The sequence below is a fragment of the Ptiloglossa arizonensis genome, chromosome 10, assembly GCF_051014685.1.
Source record: "Ptiloglossa arizonensis isolate GNS036 chromosome 10, iyPtiAriz1_principal, whole genome shotgun sequence".
Taxonomy (NCBI): Eukaryota; Metazoa; Arthropoda; class Insecta; order Hymenoptera; family Colletidae; genus Ptiloglossa; species Ptiloglossa arizonensis.
The window spans coordinates 14592105-14618486 of NC_135057.1; the positions used below are offsets into that span (position 1 = coordinate 14592105).

General features: G+C 35.0%; 6 protein-coding genes across 13 annotated transcripts; 4 read left to right on the forward strand and 2 right to left on the reverse strand.

Annotated features, from left to right (window-relative positions):
* Nucleotides 1-2: 2 nt before the first annotated feature.
* On the forward strand, nucleotides 3-838 carry LOC143151874 (COP9 signalosome complex subunit 9). Its single transcript, XM_076321343.1, has 3 exons — nucleotides 3-181; nucleotides 321-390; nucleotides 467-838. The coding sequence occupies exons 1-3, from the start codon at nucleotides 113-115 to the stop codon at nucleotides 502-504; spliced, it is 177 nt and encodes a 58-aa protein (XP_076177458.1). The 5' UTR covers nucleotides 3-112; the 3' UTR covers nucleotides 505-838.
* Nucleotides 731-5465, reverse strand: Dp (transcription factor Dp). 2 transcript variants are annotated; one of them, XM_076321342.1, is made up of 11 exons: nucleotides 5086-5465; nucleotides 4209-4327; nucleotides 4003-4069; nucleotides 3735-3832; nucleotides 3236-3408; nucleotides 2816-2978; nucleotides 2378-2739; nucleotides 2204-2286; nucleotides 2046-2129; nucleotides 1675-1945; nucleotides 731-1523 (listed from the first exon to the last, which is right to left on the reverse strand). In XM_076321342.1, exons 1-10 carry the CDS (start codon nucleotides 5132-5134, stop codon nucleotides 1713-1715), a joined length of 1431 nt encoding a protein of 476 aa, XP_076177457.1. In that variant the 5' UTR covers nucleotides 5135-5465; the 3' UTR covers nucleotides 731-1523; nucleotides 1675-1712. The 2 variants fall into 2 exon arrangements, with proteins under 2 accessions (XP_076177457.1, XP_076177456.1); XM_076321341.1 differs by having other exon boundaries at nucleotides 734-1523; nucleotides 1679-1945.
* Nucleotides 5466-6512: 1047 nt separating this feature from the next.
* Mo25 (calcium binding protein Mo25) lies at nucleotides 6513-9859 on the forward strand. Of its 4 annotated transcripts, none has more exons than XM_076321531.1 (9): nucleotides 6513-6783; nucleotides 7355-7476; nucleotides 7729-7850; nucleotides 7904-8071; nucleotides 8320-8438; nucleotides 8678-8846; nucleotides 8925-9089; nucleotides 9178-9282; nucleotides 9577-9859. In XM_076321531.1, the coding sequence occupies exons 3-9, from the start codon at nucleotides 7749-7751 to the stop codon at nucleotides 9757-9759; spliced, it is 1011 nt and encodes a 336-aa protein (XP_076177646.1). In that variant the 5' UTR covers nucleotides 6513-6783; nucleotides 7355-7476; nucleotides 7729-7748; the 3' UTR covers nucleotides 9760-9859. The 4 variants fall into 4 exon arrangements, with proteins under 4 accessions (XP_076177646.1, XP_076177649.1, XP_076177645.1 ...); XM_076321534.1 differs by having other exon boundaries at nucleotides 7729-7841; XM_076321530.1 differs by lacking the exon at nucleotides 7355-7476.
* A 798-nt stretch (nucleotides 9860-10657) lies between these two features.
* Nucleotides 10658-16175, forward strand: Dnz1 (DNZDHHC/NEW1 zinc finger protein 11). The gene is made up of 4 exons (XM_076321535.1): nucleotides 10658-11041; nucleotides 11279-11560; nucleotides 11998-12156; nucleotides 12535-16175. The coding sequence occupies exons 1-4, from the start codon at nucleotides 10929-10931 to the stop codon at nucleotides 12806-12808; spliced, it is 828 nt and encodes a 275-aa protein (XP_076177650.1). The 5' UTR covers nucleotides 10658-10928; the 3' UTR covers nucleotides 12809-16175.
* On the reverse strand, nucleotides 13941-15615 carry Eif3k (eukaryotic translation initiation factor 3 subunit K). Its single transcript, XM_076321536.1, has 4 exons — nucleotides 15427-15615; nucleotides 15010-15229; nucleotides 14436-14655; nucleotides 13941-14204 (listed from the first exon to the last, which is right to left on the reverse strand). The coding sequence occupies exons 1-4, from the start codon at nucleotides 15477-15479 to the stop codon at nucleotides 14047-14049; spliced, it is 651 nt and encodes a 216-aa protein (XP_076177651.1). The 5' UTR covers nucleotides 15480-15615; the 3' UTR covers nucleotides 13941-14046.
* Nucleotides 16176-20243: 4068 nt separating the features above from the next.
* Nucleotides 20244-25149, forward strand: Gat-a (GABA neurotransmitter transporter-1A). Of its 4 annotated transcripts, none has more exons than XM_076322159.1 (9): nucleotides 20244-20376; nucleotides 22027-22351; nucleotides 22434-22734; nucleotides 23216-23408; nucleotides 23490-23757; nucleotides 23821-24195; nucleotides 24278-24580; nucleotides 24749-24916; nucleotides 25012-25149. In XM_076322159.1, exons 2-9 carry the CDS (start codon nucleotides 22205-22207, stop codon nucleotides 25099-25101), a joined length of 1845 nt encoding a protein of 614 aa, XP_076178274.1. In that variant the 5' UTR covers nucleotides 20244-20376; nucleotides 22027-22204; the 3' UTR covers nucleotides 25102-25149. The 4 variants fall into 4 exon arrangements, with proteins under 4 accessions (XP_076178274.1, XP_076178275.1, XP_076178276.1 ...); XM_076322160.1 differs by having other exon boundaries at nucleotides 20268-20376; nucleotides 22102-22351; XM_076322161.1 differs by having other exon boundaries at nucleotides 20291-20380; nucleotides 22102-22351.
* The last annotated feature ends 1233 nt before the right edge of the window (nucleotides 25150-26382 follow it).

A 26382-nucleotide genomic window follows, 5' to 3' on the forward strand; every position in this document is an offset into this window, starting at 1 on the left:
AGAACGTATTTCATACTACGTCCAATTTATTGATACATGGTTGTTCTGTCAAAACAAATAACCCTATTCAACATTTAAAAAGTATTTTTATTTAATTAAAATTTAAAACAACATGAAACCTACTCTGGTGGCTGATGAAATGTTTCCTGAAGGCGCAGGGTCCTACATTGAATTAGAAGAGGTAATCGTATTACTTTGATAAGGTTATGTTAGGATTAAAATTGTTGCACGTGAAGAAATATTAACGAATAATAAAACTAATTAAATGCTGGTTCATTACTGCTTTTTTAACGAGTTAATGAATGAAAAAAAATTTTTAGGTTGGAGGCAGTCGTTTATTAGTTGATCTTACTGCGAGTGAAAAAGCAATACATTCAGACTTTTTCAATGGTATTTGCTTGTTTATCTCAAATTAAATTATTATAACATTATATATACGAATGATAATTAATCTCTTATTTTTTAGATTTTGGTGATCTATTCGATGACGATGATCTTGAGTAAAGTTGGATTAAGTTTTGCACTATCACCAATGCTATGAAAGAATTATGTTTATTAAACGTTACTCCTTATTGTGAATAACGATTATTCAATTGTCGTTTACAAATGTTCAATATCACATTTTGTAATATATAAAAGTATTAAGTATAGCAAATCTAATTTATTGGTATAAATATATCCAACATCGTTTATTTGAAATGATCGGGTAACAGTAATAAACTTTGAATTAATATAATATACGTAATGTATCTCGTATTTATGTATTTTTACAAATATCCATAAAAAATTGAAATTAAGATAATACCTCATAATATTGTGTACTTATAAATAAAAAATTTTAATCGATTATAATTGAAACCTAAAACAAGCGAAAGCCAGTATTGAATAAAAAAGCAGTTAAACGTATAAAGGAAGAAAAATTGATATACACAGTACGTTAACATTATTACAATTTATTATTTTTAGTTCGAAATTGAATCAGACGTGTGCCCGTGTTCAGAATACCGTTTATCTTGGTACGTTAGCTCGGGCAATATTAATTATAAACGTGCCATAAGAAAATGAGTACTGGTCATAATGTCTCGTACACATTAATATCGATATCATTGTAAAGATTATAATTTACAATACATAGATGCTAGTCATATAAACCTGTTAAGATGATGCACAATTAAAATAGCACCCCGGGTTTCAGTCGCGCCGCTTAATCATGGATCCTGTCGATCGTCATACATCGAGAATCCTCTTTTTTCAGACGAGACGTTCTGAAGCTTTTTGAGTTTTATTCCTGCGCGATTTGTTTCTTGTTTTTCTCCTTGGCCCCAATCGACAATTAATTCACCTTTTGACCATCCTCATTTCACATTAACAGACTTTTATCAACGGTGTTACCGAGGTTCCATTTTTAAGAGACCCTCGATTACCGTTATTCGTGCGCATCTTGACTGCGTACGAGAATGACGTTCTTGAGAGCGATATCGATGACGACCATGTCGAATACGCTGCTAACAGTGACGAGTATCCTGAAAAATAAAATTATCGTAATATTTGGACACACATTTACTATCGTAGGTGTACATTATTGTTCATCGGTGCGATGTTATAACAAAAGTTGTATAATTCTGCACCAATTAAATTCTAAAAGATTATAGAGTAATTTACGTAAATGCATACCAACCCTGAGTCCAGCCCCGAGAAAATCGTTCGGAGTGCTAGTTAACTTCGAGATCACTATCGGCTTGGTCATCCTGATCACTTTCTTCCTCCTCGTCTTCTTCCTCGGAATAATACTGCGAGGGTGGTGAAAGAACATCCTCGGAGAGTGAAGTATGAGAAGATGAAGGTGGTCGAGAACCTTCCAATTTTGTATCCAGGTCTTCCATTGAAGTACTTGGTCCAGGAATGGTCACTGGGATGAATTTCTCCAAATCACCAGTTGCCAGTTCTAAAAATAAATTATAATATTAAAAGATGAAATTTAACATTAAATTTAAGAAAATATTAAATGTATAAACATTTTTATGTATTTTAGTAATGATACATACGCTCCACATATTTTTCCAGAGATTTTGGAACCATCAACTTAGCCTTCCGTAAATTTTCCTCGGTACACTCTCCTTTTTCTAGACCTAGTAAAATTAATAATTTTTTGGTGATTAATCAGTACAAAAATTCAATAGAAAATAAAAAGCAGATTGTTTACCAAAAGCTAAACCCATTTGTTTCAGAACCTCGATATCATCATGAATTTCGAACTTATCGTTAAAATTGAACAGGTACTCAGTTCTACAATGAACGTGATGCAGTGTTATTAATAATTAAAAGAAAGTAAATATAATGATAAAAATGAAATGTTTTTGTTGAAAACGAAGCCTACTTGTCATTCGAAATGCTGCAATCTATGACAGTCTTTTTGCTAGTATTCACAATCAGGAATGGCAGCTGTATGGCAGAATTTGGTTTTGGTGGACCACGCAGACTCTCATTGGCACGATTACGTTCTACCAAGTTTTTGAATGAAATATGCGAAAGAATCAGTTGGTGTAATTGTTGCGTTTTCGCTTTGATCCTCTCGATTTTCTTCTTTTTATCTTTCTCAAGTGCCAAACACTCTTGTAGAGAATTAGTTGGTAAACCTAGCCACCTGATTTCCTTTTTTTCTTTTGAAATAATATTCATTGCCATTAAGACGTTCAAAGCATCATAAACACGTCTTCTAATGTTTTTCTGATCATATTGCTACAAGAAATAAGGAATAAATTTCATTCGTTCTTATTCTTTAGTTAAATAGTTAGAAAAATGGAAGAAATTATACCTGATCTGTTAAGGAGTTTATATGAGCAGGATTAGTAAACTCTCCAACAAGCTCGTCTGCAACCTCATTGTACGACGTCGTTCCTTTCTTCTTAACTTTTTCACAGACTTTCATTGAAAAATGACGTAATCCTTTGCCTACTTTCTCTGTTTTTCTTCGTTTACTATAAATAAACAAAACTAAATTATAATAATAAGACGGTTGGAAAAATATTAATTGCATTTATAATATGTAAATCGACGAATTTATCGTAAATTTCATTCTATATACATTATTTAAACTAAAATTTTACACTTGCATATACAACTCAAAAACAGAAAAATATAAAAGAAAATTGTTTCAATAAATTATAACGGAAAATTTATTTTGATTAAGAAAGAACAGATTAACAGTATATGAATAAAGATAATGCGTTATTACTCTGGTACAAAATCGCCACCCTCGACATCTTGTCTTTTCCTAGAACCACTGTGATCCAATATTGGACTGATATATGTTTTTCCACTCGCATCTTTTACAAGTTGTTGGTTACCAGATTGTTGCTGCTGCTGCTGTTGTTGCTGCTGAGACACTATTGCCTGTTTTATATCGCTCTGTACAAACAAGGAATCAAAATAGTTACAGCATATATTTCTAAATTTTTAAAATTCCCAACACAGTAAAGGCAAATTGTCATAAAACTCCTTAAAAATATTCATTGGTCTACTAAATTCATAACTCAGTTATAGAATATCTATTAAACCTGCTAGTTGGTTATAATTGACGGCCGTCGACTAATTTGATAATATATATTTTTGTTCACTAAATTTTATTCTGTGTAAATTACCAATTTCTTTTATCACTGAACGTATGTTTATATACAACTCTTGCAATGATATCCATGATACCAAAAGAGTTAAACATTTCAAGTGAAACATACCATTTGCGCAGATGTTAACTGAATAGTCTTGGTCAGTACAGGTTCACCAGCCTTAGTTGTTGCCAATTTTGTATTCTGCAATGGTATTGTAACCAACCCTAGAAAAATTATAAAAAATTATTATCTTCAATCTTTACAAAAATTCTGTCTTTGCAAAAGGAAATAAACTTGAAGTTTTAATAAATAAATAATTATACATTACAAAAGACACTTAATATATAATGTTTAAATAAAAATAATAGTAATAGCTATTTCAGAGGTTACTCACTTTGGCCAGGAGTCGAAGGACTCTGCAGACTAATAGTTCTAAGAACTTGTGCGTTAGATGATAAAACCTAAAAAATACAGATATTATATTAAGTTTAATTTTAAAATATATGAACCTAAAATATTCTTATAAACGTCTTTATTATTGGTAATCAATAAAATAGTCAAATGTCAAATCAAATTCTTAAAAGTAGCAAAATATTTTACCTGAGATTCTTGGCTCGGAGTCTTAAAGACCTTAAGGCCACCTGCATTTGTTGTACTGACAATACCACCCAATGCTTTATTGGCTGTACTCTGTACTACTTTTATCACTTGTGGATGACCTAAAATAATTATAATTTTTCTTTCGTTGTTTTAATTAAACAAATGAATATAATATTGAAAAAATAACGGAAAAAAGAATATGTTAAGTACTTTCATAACATTTAATTAACTTGAAAAAGAAGATATAGTGAACAATTAAATCTAATAAGGAATGATTTCTAGAAACATTGTAAGATGAAAATTCTACAAGTTACATTATCATCATTTGAAGTATTAGAAAATTATTACACAAATAGCCATTTACATAATGTCATTGAAAGTATACATCAAATATTAATATAGTAGATACATTGATTTTCTAAACTGTTATACTTTCAATAAATTAAACAATAAAATTGAATAAGACCTTCATGTTTGACTAAAAGTATTGATAAGTAAAAGTGTCCCCTTCGACTGGACAATGAAATGAAGTAAAAAAATACTTATTTTGAGCAAATTGAAGTAAAGCATAAAGAACACAGTTAACTTTATTTGTTCAACAGCTGAAGGGAAATTAAAGCTATACTTTTCTGAATACAATTCAGAAATATTGTAAAGAAGCGCGGTACAAAACCAATACGAATATGAGGAAGAAAAAGAGTCAACAGGGGCTTGTAATTGATAAGAATCGAACCAAAAGTAATAGAGATACGAGCGTGAATCCAGGCAAAGGGTAACAGCAGTGGAAATAGACGGTCTTAACAAAAATGAGAGGAAATCGAGGCATTATCATCGAAGTGAGGCATGCTGATAATTGGCGCGCACTCGGCATACTCACCGTTCGCGTCATGTATGAGAAAGTTCATCGTTTTGTTTTGTTGCGTCATCCTCGAGGTTAGAATTCCGTCCCGGCGTCACCGACGATCACGACGATCGACCGAATGCCGAGTGAAAATAAAAAGATCATAGGTACACTCGCTAATCTTGGCTCGGTCTATCACCAAAATGGCGACTATGATATAGAACCATTTGAGATCAGAATTCGACAATTCACAGATGAAAGAACGTCTTAATACACACACAAAAGTAAAAATCAGCCGTTTCTTTATTGTATTAAATCAACCATTTTAACAGAACGTTCGTCTGTTTGCAAAAGTATCGCACAAATTTCTAGCTTCCGCGTGCACAGTACGGAATAGAGACGAGCTTGGCGGCACGACAAAGTTAAACAGCTGATTGGTTGCTTTCTCAGTCACGTGGCCCCTCCTGTTCCACGTTTATGGGCACAGTAATCTCTGCAAGAAAATCCCATCTCTAGAGCTACAAAATACTAAACATTATTGTCGGGACTCTTCTTCGAAAATTAAGAGTACTTATTTGCTGTGCTCTGTCCAATAGACGGCTCGCTTTTAAAAGCCAGCGTATAGTAAACGAAGTAAAACGTTCGCTACATCGTAATTGGCGTTTAAATCCATAGATGTAACAATACATAGATAGAATATAAGTAGAATACAATTTATGCATTTTCTTGAATTTTAATTATAGATATGTTCTATAAAAAAAAGTAAACCATTTCTAAAATACTAAAAATGTTCAACAATTACGATGCTTATTTTAAAGGACAGTAAGAATATTAAAGATTATTAAACAGTTTTTTCATCAATACCGTACACATATATTAATAAGATTATTCAACGCAGGTTGGAATCTACTCTAAAGATCTCTACAGAGAGGGTCCTAAAAGTTTCTATTAATTTGATAAAGACGTTTAGAATTTCTTGTATTATTTAAATTTTTAATAAATTATAAAATTCAAATTAATTACATACATATGAGAAATTTGTTATGAATTTATTACTCGAATTGTACATAATTACTTAAAGTTATCCACGACTTATATAAAAAAAGAGTACTAAATTTTCGCGCCATGATGACTCCTATTCTGCATTGTGCATGAAAGTAACCCTAAGGATGTTCTTGATGTTTTTAGGCATTCAAAAGACTAATATAGTACAAAATAGCGTAAAACACTTCTCTAAAACTTCTTAAGTTTTGATATTTTATTGGTAAAACTTTTTGAGAAAAAGTAATTAAAATTTATGTAATTTGAAATAAAATAAAAACGAGTTGTTTCAAATAATAAGACTTACATTGTAATTAAGCGAATTGAATCGCAACTTTCCTTTCAATGCATTCCGATTGGTTGAAAGGAAAATTTCTAGATAGTCAAGACCAATAATGTTTTTGTAGATCGGCGTTAGTCGTGAAAGAATTTTGATAAGAGACGTCACAGAATCGTGCAATTAGTCAAAGTTTTTAAAGATAAATAATTTATTCGGGGCTATCTTTAAAAAAGTTATATCGCATTGCGTAGAATTGGAATTTGTTATTGACGGAGTTGTCATAATCATATAAATTGTGTTTTTAATACGGAATATTGAATTGAAAAGTAGCTGCCTTATATGTGCGCTTTTAAAAGAATTGCATAGGATACTTCGAACCAAGGCTGAGGGTTCGTTCAGGTTCTGGCTGAATGGTAAGATTATTTTAAGGCTCGTGAGGTGATTGAAACGCACAGGTTAAACGTTTGCTATCTCCTTTGCCGAACTCGCGTTCTTCTAAGTCGCAACTTAACATTCTCCTGTTTTTTTTAAATCTTTCAATTTTTATTTTGTATTACTCGTCATTCTTATAAAAACGTATGAATCTTGTGTTGTTTCGTTGATTTTTTTTTTTCATCTGAATTTCTCTATCGTCATTGTATCGTTGATCGACTTCATACACGACCTCCATTTTTGTTGCAACTATTTCGTCGGCGTATTTCTTAAAGTATTAGTCGGTTCCTTTATTTTTTTGATTGTTTTTTAATTTGTCGTCTGCAATTCTTCAAGAATAAATTTTTTTAGGTTAAATCTAATGTATATTTTCTAGAAAACAAGAATGTGAATTAATATTTATAAAATAATGTTTGATGATAGTGGATTGTAGTCTGCAACAAATTTGACATTTATCTCTACAGATATAACCTGAAGGAACATGTTTTGCATTATTGATCACAAACTTTATAACCTGTGAAAACTACATTTGTAAAGAATATTTTCTTATAGAAAACGTTTTTTATATGGGTATACATGGCAATAAGGCTATTATAATTTGGAATATGAGAAGCTTTAAGTATGACCTTTTTTAACCCAGAATTTGGAGCAGTTACCGCTATAGACTAAATCACGTAATTGTTTAATCAAGATCTTATTTGCATCTCAACAACTTCATTTTATTTTATTTATTTTATATATGCATATTATTGATGCATATAAATTTATTACATATAATAAGTTTAGAATTTATACGATAGGATACAATTTTATATGGAATAATAAATGTACTGAAAAAATTTAATTTTGTTAAATAAAATTTGTACATAGTATACATTAAATCAAGATATCTAACATGTTATTATTATTTTCACATGTTCCACAAGGTCTGTACATTGTGAGAAACATGCCTCTGTTCGGAAAGTCTCAAAAGAGTCCGGCGGAGGTGGTGAAAGCTCTTAAGGAGGCAGTAAATGCATTGGAGCGTGGTGATAAGAAGGTAGAAAAGGTATGTTGCGATGCTATATATTGATTTCTATGACGCAATATGTTGAATTTTAGGCTCAAGAGGATGTTAGTAAAAATTTGGTACATATAAAAAATATGCTCTATGGAACAGCTGAGACAGAGCCTCAAGCAGATATTGTTGTTGCCCAATTGGCACAAGAATTATATAATAGTAATTTGTTGCTTTTACTTGTGCAAAATCTTAGTCGCATAGACTTTGAGGTATGTTAAAATTTGTATGAAATGCAATGCAATAACCAATATATATGCACACTTACTTCGTAGAGTAATACTTATCATCAATAAATAAGTAATAAACTACGATTGTGATAATATTAAAAACAATAAACATCAAACTATTCTTTATAAATTTTTATATGCTTCAACTTACCAATTTTTATTTTAGATTAATTTTTTCCATTACTTTATACTTATCATTTTTCTGACAACATAACAACATGTTTTAATAGGGAAAGAAAGATGTCGCTCAAGTGTTTAATAATATACTACGAAGACAAATTGGAACCAGATCTCCAACAGTGGAATACATATGCACTAAACCAGAAATATTATTTACTCTAATGTCTGGGTGAGTTTGCAAATAGAATTTTTATTAGTATGTTATTGTTCTTTTTTTATTACACTAATTAATGAATGTCACAAAATATTTGTACTTAAAATAAAATGTAGCCTTATTTTTACAGTGTTATGTAAAATATTTTTCTTATTTAATCATTTTTATTTACAATTACGAATGTAAATATTTTATAAAGATGCCGATTTTGCCACTATTAAATTATTTAATGGTATAAAATATAATAATTTCAGATATGAACACCAAGATATTGCCTTAAATTGCGGCACTATGTTGAGAGAATGTGCGAGATATGAGGCCTTGGCAAAAATTATGATCTATTCGGACGACTTTTACAATTTTTTCAGATATGTTGAAGTGTCGACCTTTGATATAGCTTCCGACGCATTTTCTACGTTCAAAGTAAGCGATGATAAGCGCATGATATATCGTACTTAAAGTAAAGCATACTCTTGGTGCATCCGGTACGTTGGTTTTTAGGAATTACTTACCAGGCATAAAATACTGAGCGCTGAATTTTTAGAAATAAATTACGATAAAGTTTTCTCTCATTATCAAAGGTTATTGAATTCGGAAAACTATGTTACGCGACGACAGAGTTTGAAACTGCTAGGAGAACTTTTACTTGATAGACACAATTTTACCGTATGTATAGTTTTAAATGTTTGATTTCCGAATATGTATATACGTACATATTTAAAGACATTTTAAATTAGGAATTTTTAAATTTCAGGTAATGACACGATATATTTCGAATCCTGATAATTTGAAATTGATGATGAATATGCTCAAAGAGAAATCACGTAATATACAATTTGAAGCGTTTCATGTTTTCAAGGTATATTTATGTATTGTATAACTTGTAAATTGTCATATATTTTTTACGTAATCGATTGTTACGATTGTTGTTACGTGGTAGGATATAAATGTATAAAATTAATGTACATTTTATATTTTCTTATCTAGGGTATTATATCTATAGCTTACGTAAAATGAAATTTATTATTCTAGGATCTTCAACATTTTTTAGTCTCTGGAAATAATGAAAAAAAATTTTCTGAGATTAAAATATCAAATGTAATAAACAATTTTTCTTAGATTTATATTCTAAAATATACTCAAACTTATATAGGTATTCGTGGCGAATCCGAACAAGCCGAAACCGATTTTAGACATTCTACTGCGCAACCAGGAGAAGCTAATTGAATTCCTGACGCGCTTCCACACTGATCGTTCAGAGGATGAACAATTTAACGACGAGAAGGCGTACCTTATTAAGCAGATTCAAGAACTTCAATCTGTACATGAGAATTAAGTCCAAAATACAAGTTATTGCTACAGCTACCGTTAACTACTACTATTGAAGTCTATTCAGCTGCTGTTGCTACTGTTATACCATCACAGTCACTGATGTAGCCAACTACCATTATTTTCTCCCTCTTTTTCTGTCTCTTATTCTCCCTTTCTTTCACTTGTTATAATTATCATTGGTCGATTCATAATGATTCGATTATTATTAATATTATTATTATTATTATTATTAATTATTATTATTATTATTATTATTATTGCTATTACTTTTATTTGCGAGTAGTTCTGTAAATAAAGTTTTTCGTTTAATTACGTATTACTGTATATTACATGAAGGTAATTTTGTGCCACATACATATAGTTCCATTTAAATATCCGTTAACGCTTTGTGGTTGACGGTCACCGTACAAGGATATCAGAAAATTCCTCTGTGAATCAGCGGGCATATTATTAAATTGCTATGATATACACAATTTCTATAAACAATAAATATAAATTGAAGTGCCCGCAGACACAATATTTTGACTCTATATGATAAAAAGCACATCACAGTGAATTAAATCATATGATATAAAAATTAGAAAAGTGTTGCTTTATAAAATTGACGTTGCTTATTTACGATTAGTACTATTCTAATTGTTAATATTATAAAATTTAAAAAACCTTAATACAATTTTAGTATTTTATTTTATTTAAAACATGTGATGGTAAAAAGTCATAATTATATGCCATTGAGGTACCACTACTTCGTAATATTGGTCAATATTTAATTATTGAAAAATATGAATCAGTTACAGGAATAAGAAAATTTCTCTTGTGAGAAAAAGTGCTGATCTCGAAAAGTAGGGGTGTCACGTGGTTCTTAACGACAGCAATATTAAGACGGTCAGTTAAGGCTAGTCAATAGCGATCAGTTGATCAGAAAATTTGACACTATATAGTGTCAATGTAGCATTATTTACTAATAAAAATTGAGTTCTTTTTTGTAAAGATATCCGAATTTGGTGTTTCAGTGCAATTATAGAATAAATATATTTGAATTTAGACGAAATCCCAGAAATCGCATCGTACTTGTATGAAACAAATTCGATGGAGAACGAAATTACGTGAAATCATTCTGGTTTGTGATGATACGTGATATATTTATTAATAAGGATTATGGAATAAATAAAAATGTTCGTAAAAGACCCTTGCGGCATCGTATGTATCATAGTCATGTACGTCGCTGTCTTTTATGCAGATTACGTCGTTGTACGTTGGGTTATTCTACATAGTTTACAAGACAGGTGTGCATTTCATAATTCTTCTGCATCAGTGATTATATTTATCTGTAGCAGTGTATTCTACTTTCTAAACATGTTTTATGTATTTTAGTGAAATACTGTTGAAGAAATATTTCTATCTTCTTATTTTATTACACTGTAATATTTTTGTGATGATTAGAAGTAGAATTTAAGATAAAGTTTTGTAAAGATTATGTAGACATATATATTTAACATTTTTTTTTTATATATTATGTACAGTTTGTGGGGTCCCTTTCATGTAGTGGCTTTCAACACTGTTGTATTATTATTGATAATGTCACATTTGAAAGCAGTCTGCAGTGATCCTGGCGTTGTACCACTACCGCAGAATCGTATGGACTTTTCAGACATTCATACAGATAATTCAGAGACAAAAATTGAATGCGACGAAAGAGACGACTGGACTGTTTGCACTAGGTGCGAAACATATAGGCCACCTAAAGCACATCATTGTAGAATTTGTAAACGATGCATTAGGAGAATGGATCATCATTGTCCATGGTATGCCATAAGTTATAACATTACAAATGCTTTCTTTAATTTCCAAATATTTAAACAAAGCATATCCATTTAAAAATTATGTGATTATTACTAATTATATCAATAGTCAGTTTTTCTATTTTTATAAATTTTTATCTATTTTATAGTTTTTTTTTATCTTTTAGATTTTGTGATTTTTCATGTGATTAATAAAGAAAAATTTGATTGATCTTTGAATTTTAATATTTCTTGTCCATCGAAAATAGAATGTTAGTTTTAAGAAATTATTATTTTGTTCAAAATTAATTTAAATTGACAAGAAAATTTCACGTACATTTTACAGATTTTATTATCAGTTTTCATTTAATATTTATGTATATGAAATATATATCATTTATAATATATTAAATTTGATATAACTTTTATAATAATAAGATTATTTGCAATGCTGCACAAAGGATAAACAACTGCGTTGGAGAAAGAAATCAAAAGTACTTTATCCAATTTCTGGTCTATGTTGGAATGTTGGCCCTTTATGCACTAGGCTTGGTAATAACATCATGGATCTTAGAATGTTCTCTCTGCAATAACGACATAGCTTACAAACTGAGTCGCATGTATGTGCGTTATATAAGTATTATTTAAAAATTTTTTAAATATTCCTACAATGTATATTTTTCAGTTGGAAAGTTTTATTTTCATATCAATTTCTTATAAAGCAAATTTTTAGATGCATTTCTAAATAAAGTATGTGTGTTTGTAAAAAATATTTATCATTTCAATTTTGTTAAAATTTAAACTTCTATTTAAAGAAATATTTTGAAATGTAAAAGAGCATGTAAACAAAACTATTCAAACAATTTAAATCTCATTACTTGAAATATTCAAATTTTACGCACAGAGTTTGTTTGAATTTAAAAGTTTATTATTTTGTATGGGCACACAAATATGTTGCCAGAAAAGTATAAGTATTAATCTGGAAGTTTTTTCTGCAGCTTACACTGTGTTATATTGGTGTTGGAATCAGCATTGTTTGGCATGTTTGTCATCGTAGTACTGGTAGACCAATTTCAAGGTATCCTGGAAGAAGAAAACACAACAGAACGTATGCAAAATAATCATCATTATAAGAGAAACAGTTCACGTATCTTGGTGTTACTTTCTCAGGTTTGTGGTAAGAGTCATCCAATTTTATGGATGTTTCCTTGTCAAAATCCACCACGATATTCTTTCCGAAAAGATGAGTACCTGATTGATCATGAGGTTTAAACAAACCCATAAGCAATTCTTGAGCAATGAATGCTTCTTTTACGGCTTTTGTAGGCCATAAATACTTCTTCATGTGTTGAAAACTTCTTTTTATGTAATGGTTAGAAGTTGCAATTTATAAAAAAACGGGGATATTATTATATACTATAGAATTTTGTGAAACAAAAAAGGTATTATTAACATATACGTTAATTATTATATTTTTTAGAACTAAAGCTTAGTAAATTTAATCTTTTGTAATTATATATTTTTCTTAAAAATATTATTGCACAAAGTCGCCAAAGTAAGAAAGAAGAAATGTAAGAAATGAGCTATTTTGAAGTGCAAGTTCGTATTAATTTTGAACTTCAATACAACAGAATTCCAAAATTTTCTTGCCTCAGTTTTGTTATACGGTGTTCATCAATAATAATGCAAGGTGAAACATTGAATGAATATGTTTTAAAGTATTAACACCATACGGATCGAACCTCCTCTAATGCAGGATTTAACACACGCACAAAGGCGGTGTAGTCCCACATTGACGCGGAATTGATGCACATTAGTAGATTGTGCATGAAATCTTTCTAAGGTATAGAATACAATAAAATGCACCAGTATATATTCCTATACAAGTTGGTATGACTAGTAACATTGTTATACAAAATTGTAATTACAATATTGCTTAAAGATTAAATTATAAAGCTTTTGTCGGCAATCTACTAATGCGTTCAATCCTATGTCAGCGTGACATTAGTCCGTGAAGTGTTAATTTGCGAATCATTCCATAAGATTAAATAAGTCTAAATATGCTTGCAAGTTTAATATTCAAGACAATTGAACCAAGTATTAATAATTCTAGCAAAAAATAAAACATTAGTAACGCTTGCAAAATTACGTATGTAGACAAATTTTTCAGTATATCTTTAGCAAAGTTTCGTCATGAGTATATATCTTTAAGATGTTTGACGCGTCATTTTAATGTATGTAGAATCCAATACTAGTCTGCATTAATTTGTACAAATACTGACAAAATTTATTTATATTAAAATGGTGCAAAATTATTTTAAAATAATATGTATATTTTTTTATGATATTTATATGTGTCGTGGAATCATACACTGAAAGACATTGTAGTATTATAGAAGGAAAGTCAGGATTAGCAAAGTTGTAATTATTTACTATGATAAAAGCAAAGAACACTTATACAGTATTGTATACAAAAATCGTTTATTTTATCGTTTTTTAAGATGTAGCTTTTAAAGACAGGCTGCCATTAGCCCAGCAACATTTTCGAAATCTATTTTTTCTGTAATATTTTTTGTTTTGATGTTCTCATCTTGATTAGCGATAAAAATAATCATTTTACTCTCTTCTTTCCATCCATACTTTTTTACCCAGTGTTTAAGGGTACTATCTAAAATTGTACTTGATATTAGTAAATTAGTTTTTATTAAATTTTTTTTGTGTATAATTCAGAGTGTTCTAACGAATTTATATTTAAAAGTTGGAACAGTTTTTTAAAACTTCCATAAACTATACACAAAATTTGTTATTAATTCTCGTAAAACATTAGAAACGACAAAATAAATTTGATTTATGAATTGTACATTAAATTGCTAATATATTTATTGAAAAATTAAGTTACCATCAACACCGCCAAGAAGTTGCGCCAAGAGGCTTTTATCTATTGTCTGAAAAGTAATTCCTACTACATGGCAAACAAATTTTCTTATTGAATCTTGAAATCCTACAATTCTGTCACAAAGATCGGACATAGAAAGAACTCTGTCCCAAAAATGCTGAAAATCACATTGTTCTAAAATATCTCCTAAATACATAATTTGATTAATGGGGCTTTCTTGCATCTGTAAAAACAATTTTATATAATTTATCAATTACCCGATTAATAATAGACATCAATACAAATATTTATCAAATGTTTATTTATGCAATTAATATAAAAGAAAGATTATATACTTTTTATACGCAAAGAAATTGTAAAAGTAAACTGGCTCGCGTAAGGTGCTAACGACTTAACAAGTTGTTAAGACAAAACATGTACTTTAAATATGTTTAAATTATAAAAGAAACTTAGTTATATATCTACTATTATACTTATTAATTTATTATGGTTGTATTTATTCAATGTTCACAGCATAAATAAAAATAAAAACTATTTGTGAACATATAAAAAGTATTCTTAGAAATAAATTACTTACAATTCTTTCGCTGAGGAGACATTTGCATAAAACAAAGTCTGTGTGCGGCAGATTTGTTAGAGCCTTTAGCAATATCTGGCACGTAATATCCATGTTAAATCTATTAGGATTTAATTGATACAACTTTAAAACCGCTAAATTAGCTTCTAAATCATATGCGTTTTCTCTCGATTGTATTTCAACATATTTTTCAAGAGTTGCTAAATGATCTGGATTATATCTAGAAAAAATATTTATTCATTCAATTAAAATACAAAAATATGTTTCAATGTTATAATTATACCGCTTGATACACACATAAATTAGTATTTATATATCGAGAAAGTATTATAACTTTTAAGTACGTTTGTTATTATATCAAGCAGATTGGAAATAACGAACAAATTTGGTTAATTTGACAAGTTGAAAAATAAATACCTTTCAATGCCTTTCAACATTCCAGCTACAGTTTGACGCATTGCTTCAGCCATTTTTGTACAGAAAAGTCTATTTTCTAGATTTTTTGTTGCAACGAAATTAAATTAGACAGTACGTTTAATTGATCGAAAATGCGCTTTGCCAGGTTAGAAAATGCAACAATCACTGTTCATACGATAGAAGATTTTACAATGTTGCCAACTTTGATGATACGATGTTGGCTAATACCAACAGTAAAAGAAACTTATGTACCACCTGTATAGTCGATTTTGCGTTTGTGCTATTCTTGTGACGACGGATAATATTAGGTGGATCGGAAAGTAATGTCGTTTCTGCGCGTCACTATTTGATTGTCATTTGTCAGCTCATTGTGTACATTAAAGTCGTAGCAAAGACATTCTGAGGTTATAGTGACTTGTTTAGTTGTAAATAATTAAATTTAAAATTTTTCTTTACAATTTTGGGTGAAATGGCCAGCCAAATACCAGAAGAGGTACATATCCGGCAGTGCATGCTTTTTGAGTTTCGCAAGGGTAGTAACACAATAGTTGCTACCAAAAACATTTGCGATGTTTATCCAAATGCATTAGACGTTCGTAAATGCCGAAGGTGGTTTTCCAAGTTCAAATCCGGTAATTTTGATCTTTCCGACTCGTATCGATCAGGAAGACCAACAACGTTAGACAATGACGTGTTAAGTGCGGAAGTGGAAGCAAATCTGTGTGAGACAATGGAGGAATTGTCAGTCTCAACCAACCTTGGTCGACCATCCAAGAACATTTGCAGCAGATTGGGAAAGTAAGCAGAGCAGGTGTTTGGGTCCCGCATAATCTGTCCGAAGAGAACAAGGCTAACCGATCCACCACATGCAACTTATTGCTTCAACGGCACAATACAGAAGCGTTTTTTGATCGCTTGATCACCGGAGATGAAAAGTGGGTTCTTTATGATAATCCAAAACGCAAAAGGCAGGCTAAGCCAGGTTTACACCCCAAAAAGGCCCTTTTGTGTGTTTGGTGGAATATTCACGGCGTTGTTCATTTTGAAGTGCTGAAACCTGGACAGACTGTGAATGCAGACCTTTACTGTGAACAATTAGATCGTGTAAATAAATCTTTAATTGAAAAGTGGCCAGCGATTGTCAACAGAAAAGGCGTTATTCTGCAACACGATAATGCAAGACCGCACTGCGCAAGACGAACCTTGGCAAAAATTAATGAATTGGGGTGGGAGGTACTGCCTCACCCACCATACTCGCCCGATGTTGCACCATCGGATTTCCATTTATTCCGATCGCTTCAACACTTTCTAAGTGGCAAAAGATTTGCAAATTTGGATGATATTCAAAATGCCATCTCTGTATATTTTGCTCAAAAACCAATTGATTTTTATCGATCCGGCATTGAAAATTTGCACACTAGATGGCAAAAGGTTGTTGATAATGAGGGTGATTATATCATTGATTAAAAATAAAAACTCGTTAAAAATTTATGTGTTTGAATTTAATGTAAGGAAACGACATTACTTTCCGATCCCCCTAATACTTTTTTATGTCAATTCCTATGTTATCCGTTCAGATTGGCATTAAATTTTAGGGTCATTAGGTATAGTAACGAAGGGGGTACACTATTCCGAGGCATTTGAAAATCAATGAAATCCTTTTCGTAGGTAATTACTAAATAAAAGATTTAGATTTTTTCAGTAGGTATAAATGGAACTTTAAGCTTTATATAACTTTTCATATTTTCGAAAGAAACAATATCACAAAATGGCAAAGTCATTCTCTAAAACTTTCCGCTTTTTCTCTCCAAACTACTTTAAACAGTTGTCGATTCGTTTTTTTACAAAAATTGCAATTCGTTGCTCTGCTATTTATTTGCGGTACTTGCAGCATTAATGAAACATTATCATAACCGTCGTTGAAAATGTAAATAGCTATAAATGCGATGATGGTATTTTTTTTGCAAAATTTAATTTTTAAATCTCACCTAAAATAATAGTGATTTTGGAGCGACTTCTTTGTTCAAGAATGATTCTAGAAACTACATTCACCCGAATCATCGAAGTCGGTAAAGGTAGTAAATATAACGAACTCGTTCCTGTACATCGTTCGCGGTTCTTTCGAACTTATCGGTCTCGGAAAATTTTGCAAGTTCTATTCGTTCTCGTAGATGGAACCCAAAACCATTCAGCAACGCGCAACTAAGAATACCTATTTTCAAAATTACAGCCGCCTTTACAGTTTCGAAAGATTTAGTTCCATTTATTCTCAGATCCAATACTGCAATACGTGTAATATAATCTAAGAAAGAAACGATCGAATAACTCTTGGAATTTACTCATCGATTAATAATTTAGATTTACGTAGAGGATGCAAAGAAGGGAAAGAAATAAAGCTACGCGGGTTAATACATTGAAACGTATCGTAGTTACATTCGTATCCTCGTGTTTCGCTAAAATATTCAAAGCTTCGTACAGTCTCGCGCGTTAGAAAAGTTAAAACCATTTCTACCCAATATTAAGAAACTATTTCAAGTTCGCAGCCAATTAGCTCGGTATTAGAACGATCGTTCGTCTCGAGTAATAACGATTACCGGGTTTCACCGCGAGGAGGTTGCTGCGAGCGGAGTCCCGTATAGAGAACAGATCTCGCCCGATCTCCCTTTACGTACGTTACGATCCACGTTCATCAAACTAGGGAGACAAAAGAAAACAAAATACCTACGATCTCTCGGCACACTTCTACCGATATTGTCGAAATTGGGAAAGACGCGTTGCTCTCAATCCTTTGTTTTACACTCGTTATTTTTCCAATCGAGATTCCTCAACTTCGAGAACCAGGTACCGAATTCCATTCGCATTCGCAACCGAAAATCGTACGAAACGCGTTAAGATACCCCGTGAAACGAAAGGGTGGTTCGACTGTTAAAAAAAAAAGATTTGACCCGCAAAGCGATTCTTAACGCGGTTCCCGCGCCACTTCCCGCACATCCTCTGGTCATTGGGGATGCTCCCCTCTGCCGTGCTGGCCGTTAACGAGCAATCAAACCGTGTGTGCGCGCGCGAGCGCAAGATACAGAAATTAACCGCACCGAAAGTTTCCTGTTTTGCGAAAAGACGCGAAAAATTCGTCGCGTTCGTCGCGAACGATTTCCAGCTGGTGCGGGATCGAAGGTCGAATTTTCGAAAATTCCACGACGATTAATCGCGCACCGTGTGCTTCATCCGCAGGGTAGAAAAAAAAACTGTTCGCGAGAGACGCGTACCAACGAAAATTCTTGGCCTCTCGAACATCGGTACGAAACGCGGTGGATCGACCGGCGGCTGGTCTCTATCTGTAGTAGATGCTTCGGGATTTGTGTGAGTTAATGTCGATCATCCTGATGATCTATATTACAGAGTGTACCCAGAACGGATGTAGCGATAGATCGGTGTCACGTGAACCCTCCGGATATACTAGCTTCCTAGTCTTGCTCACCTACTTTATCGGACTCTTCCATTTCGTCGGAAAGCACAGAAATTCGGTACACGCGTTTGGATCGACAGTTCCGGTAACAAAGATCGATCGAGAAAATCGGAATTCGTCGCGCGTTTAGTGTTTCCGGAAAAATCGTTGCTCGAACCGACACTGCCGTCCGGACGGTTTTTGGAGCAACCGGAAATACTCGAACGGCCAAGATTTTTTTAGATTCTCTCTCTTTTTCTATCATCGATTTGTTGATTTCTCTCGATCGCGATCAATCTTCGCGATAGGTGCCTGAAAAAGAGCATTTGCGAAATGCTATCTCGGGATCCATTTTTGAGCCATCTTGTCTCGAAATTAGAATTCGGAGGAAACATTGAAAGGAAAGATACAAGTAAAACATATATGTATTCACACACATGTGTGTGTATTTTTCCAAAACACACATATGTACATACATACATAAATACATGAATACATACATCATACATGCATACATGCATACATGCATACATGCATATAGTACATGCATACATACAAACATAGATGCATACATATATATAATACATATATATGTATATACACACACACGCACATGTGTTTCGGAACGGGTGACAATAAAGAGCACAGCTTCGTCGAGATAGCCGTCAACTTGATGATGATATACTGTTGCGATCTTGGTGACCCTCTTTCTCCTTGTTTTCCTCGTCCCCTCTTGCTCTCTGCGCGCGAGCAGGCACGAGTGAGCGCGCGCGGAATAAACGCGTGACACCGATGTAAACGGCAAGGGTGGACCGGGGGAAAAAAAGGAAAAGGGGGATCCCCCGATTTCGTACCCCCGATATTTCAGCTAGTTCGCCGTCGAAAGCGAACTCCCGATTCCAGTTCTGAGCGGGCCGGCCGAGCATTCGCACCGTCTCTCATCGGGGACCCACCTCGATACGCTGAAAGTCGAGCGTGAAATAGTCAAAAGACGAACACGAGAGAGAGAGAGAGAGAGTTCACCCATAATCGTCCACCTCGTCGATCCCTGGATCATCCCGCGCGGTGGTGATCGATGATAGCACCGTCGTCGCAACCGCCACGTTCTAGGGAAACCTACGTCTCTTCTTGAACTCGCGGATCGAGGTTCTCCTAAGACGAGAGATCAAAGTGCACACGTACACCCGTACACGCGCGTATACACCTAACACGTTCTCGTTTCGGGGATTCCGCCAGCGAAATGCCGCCCGTACCACGCGACCGAGACGTCGCCTGAAGGATCATCGGGATCAGTGCGCAGTGAAGTGCATCGCGCCCGCTACTCGATATCTCGGGGAAAGTATAGTTCGGGTCATATCGTCTCTCGTGCGAGGAACGACCGTAACTATCGTATTCTGTTTACGCGATATCGGCGGAAAAACTCGCGCGAAAGAGGCGTCCCGGTGTCCACGGGACCGGAACTACCGCACGGCGGTGATCGTGGTGATCGAGGATCGGTTTCGCAAGTAGGTTTGTATGTCGACGATCCGACTATTACCACCAGTGGACGAGAATTGTGGTGGCGGACGAGATCGTCGTGATTCGACGAGAGATCGATACCGTCGCGACGGGGTGGATTCGTGGTTTTCGATCGAAGACGGTTACCATCGATTGAATAACCGGAACCGTGAAACTCAAGATCGTAGGCGACGATACGTCCCTTTAACGCGGAACAACGCGTTCTCGGTTAATTAGAATATAGCTGTTTTTTATGAGCGTGGAAGAGGAAGAGGGAGCCGAGCAAATAGATCGGCCCGCGAAGGGGAACGGGAAGGATGGGGCTATGGGGGGGACCCGCACGGGCTCGGGATATTCATTACGGGGTTCCCCAGCCGGACATTCGTATTTAACCGTATCGCATCGATAGTTTCGCGCCTCGATTCTTTCTTATTGATATCGAACCACGCGTTGGTATTGCGCGTTTCTCTTACCGATCGATCCGCGAGAGGTTGCCCATCGATTTCGATGAAATCTCGTCGGGTGGACGGGGAAACCGGAAACCGTTGCGCGGGTAGTTCGCGGGGTTTCCCGCGGACCTTGGAACGCGAGATCAAATCGGGGAATTTGGTTTTCCCGCGCCGCTGCGCGGTTCGAAGGCTTTTTAAGTAGGGAAAATATCGGAGAGATCGCTTCCGTGTGAATTCGAGCGGGAGAGAGAAACGCGGGGGAGGCTCGAAAGGGTAGCGTAAATAAATACTGGAACTGCGTACGATCCAATACAATTTTAAGCGGAAAAATTCTCGGGGAGATTGCTCGTGTGCAAATTAGACCGAGAGACCGTAACGCGAAGGAAAGAGATACGAAAGGGTAACGTAAACAAATTCTGGAAACGCGCACGGTCGATCATTTTCACGAATGACGGTAATAAAAAGTAAAAACGAAAGGAACGAAAAGATCTTGCGCCTCGTAGCACCGGTTGAGTTTTCTATCGCGATACGTGACTCGAAAATTGATTAAGTTTGCACAGAATGATCCACGCTACATTCGTAGGATCGTATTTTTCTTCCAAGTGCATAATATCGATAATGTTCACTAATGTTCAGAATAGTTTCGAAAGGGTATAAAAAAAGCTTCTCGATTCTTTTCCCGCGTATCGTTCAAACATCCAAAATTGTTCTCGTTGCAAGAGATCAGAATTATTACTTCGAGCTTCTGTTTTCTGCGCGTCAGAATTGTTATCGAGGTAAATTTACAAACGGAACGCAGCGATTTTCGATCGATATACTCGGAACGGTATCGCACGAGATCATCTAACTGGAAAATATACTAAGAAAAAATTCGATGTCTTTGAATTTACTCGTCGGTTGCCTCTAAATGCGTGCTCCTTCGAGCGCTCCGAGTCGTGAGAGTTCCTCTTTCGCGGAGTCCTCGATTCGTCGGGTTTCGCGTCACTCGGTATCCTTGAATTTCGAAGGGTGATGGTCTTCCGCAGATTTTCCGCGCGACGGAACACGAAACGCGTCCGGCGCCCGGAAGTAGAAACTCGGTCGAATCGTTTGCGGTGAAAATTGCATCCTCGGTGGTAGGGGTCGAACCTTGAGAAAAATCGCAAACGATCCACGGGATTGTAGCTCCACGTGAATCTCGATAAAAATTCGGCTCGATTCGTTCTCCAGCATCGTTGAAGTTGTCAAACGATCGAAAAAGGGGGCGAGTTGTGCGTGTTGTGACGCGCGTATCATTGTCGACAGAAGGACTGTTATGTCTTCGCGATAGTTCCGCGAGGTGTGGAGGAACGCGCGAGAAAGGAGCCGAGGGAACCTTTTTACAGGCAGGTGACAAAGAATCATCGAAATGACGGAAGCAACGAGGGAACCGGAGCTCGCGGATCCCGAAAATCCGGACATAACTGCTTTAAATCTGACGCCGACGTCGAGCAAAACGAAGCCACTTCCGGAACGCGGTACATGGAGCACCAAGCTGGACTTCATTTTGAGCGTGGTAAATTTACCGAGATATCGTCCGGTCGTTCACGTTCGACGATTCTATTTTTCTTTCATAATTAATCGAATCCCTTCGACAGGTTGGTCTGGCGATCGGTTTAGGAAACGTCTGGAGATTTCCCTATCTCTGTTACAAGAACGGCGGCGGCGCTTTTTTAATCCCGTATTTCTTGACGCTGGTACTCGCTGGAATCCCGATGTTCTTCATGGAACTAGCGCTCGGTCAAATGCTCACCGTGGGCGGCCTCGGTGTCTTCAAGATAGCCCCCCTTTTCAAGGGTATCGGATACGCCGCGGCCGTCATGTCCTGCTGGATGAACGTCTACTATATCGTGATACTTGCCTGGGCCATTTTCTATTTCTTCATGTCCATGCGCAGCGGTTCGTTCTGCTGTCTATAGAGCCGAGAGCTGAGAAAATGACTTCTGGATCGAGCGTAGAACCCTCTAAAGGGAACGGGGTCGAGCGATTTTTTTCTCGGTCACCTTCGAAGATCGACCAAAGAAGTATCCGACTCAATGCGATTCGTGATATCTTCCAGAGGTCAACTTCTCAGCTTCGTACAGTATATAGATACGTTATGTACGATTAAAAACCGGAAGTACGTTTAACCTTTTCGCTACGACGATTTTTTCTTTTGGAACGCTCCCTTTGAAGCTCTATGTCGAAAACGTGTACATGATTACATTTAGGTTTACATTTTACGACAAAATTACTTTCACGATGATATTTTAAAAAAAAAAGAAACTTTTTCGCTAAGCGGAATATCGATAAATTCTCGTTAGATTTATTTTCATCGAACAACGACAACTACGTATACAAGTGGTATCTCGTTTAATTGGAACTTTTCTCGTCTAATTAGAATTACCGTGGGGAAGCTGCAACAACTACTGGAACACGAAGAACTGCGTGAACCCGTACGACAGGGATTCGTTGTTGTGTTGGAATAAGTACACCAAGCATCACACCACCCTTAACGTCGTCAGGATGTGTTCCGTGAACGACGTAAACGTGACGGTTGCGGAACTCACCGATCCGGTGAAAGAATTTTGGGAGTAAGTTCGATCAGGCCCGAAAAGTAAACGAGGAATCGTCGCGTTAAGTACGAAAATCCACGAAAACCGTTTCTTTTCCAGGCGACGAGCGCTCCAGATCAGCGAGGGCGTGGAATACGTGGGTAACATACGTTGGGAATTGGCCGGTACCCTCCTTTTGGTTTGGATTCTTTGTTACTTTTGTATTTGGAAGGGCGTGAAGTGGACCGGCAAGGTCGTTTACTTCACCTCGCTCTTTCCATACGTGCTGCTGACGATTCTTCTGATCCGTGGGATCACGTTACCCGGAGCCATGGAGGGCATACGATTTTACGTCAGTCCGAATCTTTCCAAACTGAAAGAATCGGAGGTAAATGTACTGTAATTCCTGGCTATATTATTCCTCTTAGCAAAAATTTAATGGATTTTGCAGGTGTGGATAGACGCGGTCACGCAGATCTTCTTCTCGTACGGGTTGGGTCTTGGCACCCTGGTCGCTCTCGGTAGTTACAACAAGTTCACGAACAATGTCTACAAAGACGCTTTAATCGTGTGTTCGGTGAATTCGTCGACGAGCATGTTCGCTGGTTTCGTAATATTCTCTGTGGTCGGCTTTATGGCCCACGAGCAACAGAAACCTGTCGCGGAGGTCGCTGCTTCCGGTCCAGGATTGGCTTTCTTGGCTTATCCATCGGCGGTCCTTCAGCTTCCAGGGGCGCCTCTCTGGTCTTGCCTGTTTTTCTTCATGCTTCTTCTCATCGGTCTGGATTCTCAGTTCTGTACCATGGAAGGGTTTATCACTGCAATGGTAATGTATTTGTTAGTTCTCGGTGGTTTCTTGTAATATCAGTACACATTTAATGAAAAGATAAACCGTTTCCCGACCCAAGGTGGACGAGTGGCCGCAGCTGCTTCGTCGACGCAAGGAGATCTTCATCGCGATCGTCTGTGTGCTCTCTTACATTATCGGGCTGTCCTGTATCTCCCAAGGTGGCATGTACGTCTTCCAGATCCTCGATTCGTACGCAGTTTCCGGATTCTGTCTTCTCTTCTTAATTTTCTTCGAGTGCATCTCGATAAGCTGGGCCTTCGGGGTTAACCGATTTTACGACGCCATCAGGGACATGATAGGCTACTATCCTCTCATGTGGTGGAAACTTTGTTGGACAATTACTACCCCGATGATTTGCGTTGTAAGTCGAACGTATCAATTTTTTTTACGTTGATTTTTGAGCAGTCGTTTGCTTGCAATATTATGTTTTTTTTTTTATATACTTTTATGTAACTCGGTGAAAATAATTTTACCGATTGCATCGTTTTCGTTGATTTAATTATGTAATTGAACGACAATCTTCGAACAGGGCGTGTTTATCTTCAATCTGGTGCAATGGACGCCTGTAAAATATTTAGATTACGAATACCCATGGTGGTCGCATGTTCTCGGCTGGATGACAGCCTTATCGTCGATGCTCTGCATACCTGGTTATATGCTGTACGCCTGGATGACAACACCTGGAGATAATTCAACGGTAAATCATAAACATCTATCGTTTTATCGTCTAACGAATTTCTAAACCAATGAAAAATGATACCTCGATTCTGTTTTGGTTTGTTTTTCTTCTAGAAATACAAATTATTGGTACGAATAGAAGACGACGTAGCGAGCCTGCGAATGAAAATGGGCCAGTCATCGCTCGAGCTAACACCGCTTTAACTGCCACCGATTTATTTCAATTTCAAAAGGAATTGATTTTCCTAATTTTTACTACTTCCTGATTATCATTAATTTAACGAACTAACTGTAACGATGTCATTTTTGTTATCACTTTCGTGTAACTTTTCGTAGAATTACTATTTCTTCGTTAATTCGGAATGAACTTTTATCGTGTTCCTTTTTGAGGGCAAAATTTATATTATTTAAACGACAGCTCTTCTTTTTTTTTATCGCGTAGGTAATAATTGTTAGACTCTTATCCGAGGATAGGGGAACTCCCATTTAAAAATACGAAGCGACTAAAGTGTTCAGAAATCGCGTTTAGTATATTACCTTAAATGTATTTAGAGTACTAATTAATATTTATATTACAAGAACAAGAAATTTTCGGTATACGCGAATAGTTCGCAAAAACAGTTATACGCTTAAACGATGGGTCGATGCAATTTTATATTCTCAAAAATTTAACTGTAAAGATACAGAATCCGTAGTACTTCACGAACGTTCGAAATTGCCGAAACTATTTGTGTAAGCCTAATTGCAAATTTAGCTGCTAATTTATTTTAGCGATATCGGGCGTGTACGGTAAATGAAAATAACTGCACATCTTGAATTTAATTATAAAATACACGTATCTACGCTGCCATAGTTATTACGTTTTGCTGTTCAATCGATAGATAAGCCGTAATCTGTTTTACGATCGAATACAAAAATATTTCGGCTTATATGTGATTTTACGGAAGATGTACGTGCAAATTTTATTCTTAATGAAAATTGTAGATTTGCGTAGGGGCAATATGGTAATAGATATTCATTATGTTATTAATAAGAAAAATCGTTATCGGCGCGAATTAGATTTGAACGATAAATATTTGAAAAGTTTCTTGACAGAATCCACTGTATATTCAATTGAAAATTACTATAATTAATTATTTCACTAGTATCTGTTGTAGGTACATGCATATGTTACGTGCATTTCACTTGTAGGGAATGCGAGAGAAAAAGAAAAATAGGAGGAACAAATCTGTATGACAAAATTTTCTTTTGGTAAATAAAGATGATCGTTGAAAAGTTATTGGAGTTTCAGTATATACAGAGTACATATACTATTTTATACCTTTTGTCATTGTCAGTGACAGAAATTATTTTCTTTTTCTTGCAGTTGCACCTGTATACATGTTAAAAACCATGGGATAGGTAAAATATAGCGAGGATACATGTTATACTTTTCTTATATTTTATACTTAAGTTTTCTTCTGATATTCTGTTTCACATTTTTTA

What these genes read in the sequence shown, in the direction of transcription:
- Eif3k (XM_076321536.1), bottom strand. Translation starts at nt 15,479, where the DNA reads ATGGCTGAAGCAATGCGTCAAACTGTAGCTGGAATGTTGAAAGGCATT. An exon ending in ATGTTGAAAGGCATTGAAAG is followed by an intron (nt 15,230 to 15,426) that starts GTATTTATTTTT and finishes TATTTTTTCTAG; the next exon opens with ATATAATCCAGATCATTTAG. An exon ending in GTCTCCTCAGCGAAAGAATT is followed by an intron (nt 14,656 to 15,009) that starts GTAAGTAATTTA and finishes TTGTTTTTACAG; the next exon opens with ATGCAAGAAAGCCCCATTAA.
- Mo25 (XM_076321531.1), top strand. Translation starts at nt 7,749, where the DNA reads ATGCCTCTGTTCGGAAAGTCTCAAAAGAGTCCGGCGGAGGTGGTGAAA. An exon ending in TTAGTCGCATAGACTTTGAG is followed by an intron (nt 8,072 to 8,319) that starts GTATGTTAAAAT and finishes ATGTTTTAATAG; the next exon opens with GGAAAGAAAGATGTCGCTCA. An exon ending in AAGCGTTTCATGTTTTCAAG is followed by an intron (nt 9,283 to 9,576) that starts GTATATTTATGT and finishes AAACTTATATAG; the next exon opens with GTATTCGTGGCGAATCCGAA.
- Dnz1 (XM_076321535.1), top strand. Translation starts at nt 10,929, where the DNA reads ATGTTCGTAAAAGACCCTTGCGGCATCGTATGTATCATAGTCATGTAC. An exon ending in ATGGATCATCATTGTCCATG is followed by an intron (nt 11,561 to 11,997) that starts GTATGCCATAAG and finishes TGCTGCACAAAG; the next exon opens with GATAAACAACTGCGTTGGAG. An exon ending in GCTTACAAACTGAGTCGCAT is followed by an intron (nt 12,157 to 12,534) that starts GTATGTGCGTTA and finishes TTTTTTCTGCAG; the next exon opens with CTTACACTGTGTTATATTGG.
- LOC143151874 (XM_076321343.1), top strand. Translation starts at nt 113, where the DNA reads ATGAAACCTACTCTGGTGGCTGATGAAATGTTTCCTGAAGGCGCAGGG. An exon ending in CCTACATTGAATTAGAAGAG is followed by an intron (nt 182 to 320) that starts GTAATCGTATTA and finishes AAAAATTTTTAG; the next exon opens with GTTGGAGGCAGTCGTTTATT. An exon ending in ACATTCAGACTTTTTCAATG is followed by an intron (nt 391 to 466) that starts GTATTTGCTTGT and finishes CTTATTTTTTAG; the next exon opens with ATTTTGGTGATCTATTCGAT.
- Gat-a (XM_076322159.1), top strand. Translation starts at nt 22,205, where the DNA reads ATGACGGAAGCAACGAGGGAACCGGAGCTCGCGGATCCCGAAAATCCG. An exon ending in CCGGTGAAAGAATTTTGGGA is followed by an intron (nt 23,409 to 23,489) that starts GTAAGTTCGATC and finishes TTTCTTTTCCAG; the next exon opens with GCGACGAGCGCTCCAGATCA. An exon ending in CTACCCCGATGATTTGCGTT is followed by an intron (nt 24,581 to 24,748) that starts GTAAGTCGAACG and finishes ATCTTCGAACAG; the next exon opens with GGCGTGTTTATCTTCAATCT.
- Dp (XM_076321342.1), bottom strand. Translation starts at nt 5,134, where the DNA reads ATGACGCAACAAAACAAAACGATGAACTTTCTCATACATGACGCGAAC. An exon ending in TCTCATACATGACGCGAACG is followed by an intron (nt 4,328 to 5,085) that starts GTGAGTATGCCG and finishes TAATTATTTTAG; the next exon opens with GTCATCCACAAGTGATAAAA. An exon ending in AGTTAACATCTGCGCAAATG is followed by an intron (nt 3,409 to 3,734) that starts GTATGTTTCACT and finishes TTGTTTGTACAG; the next exon opens with AGCGATATAAAACAGGCAAT.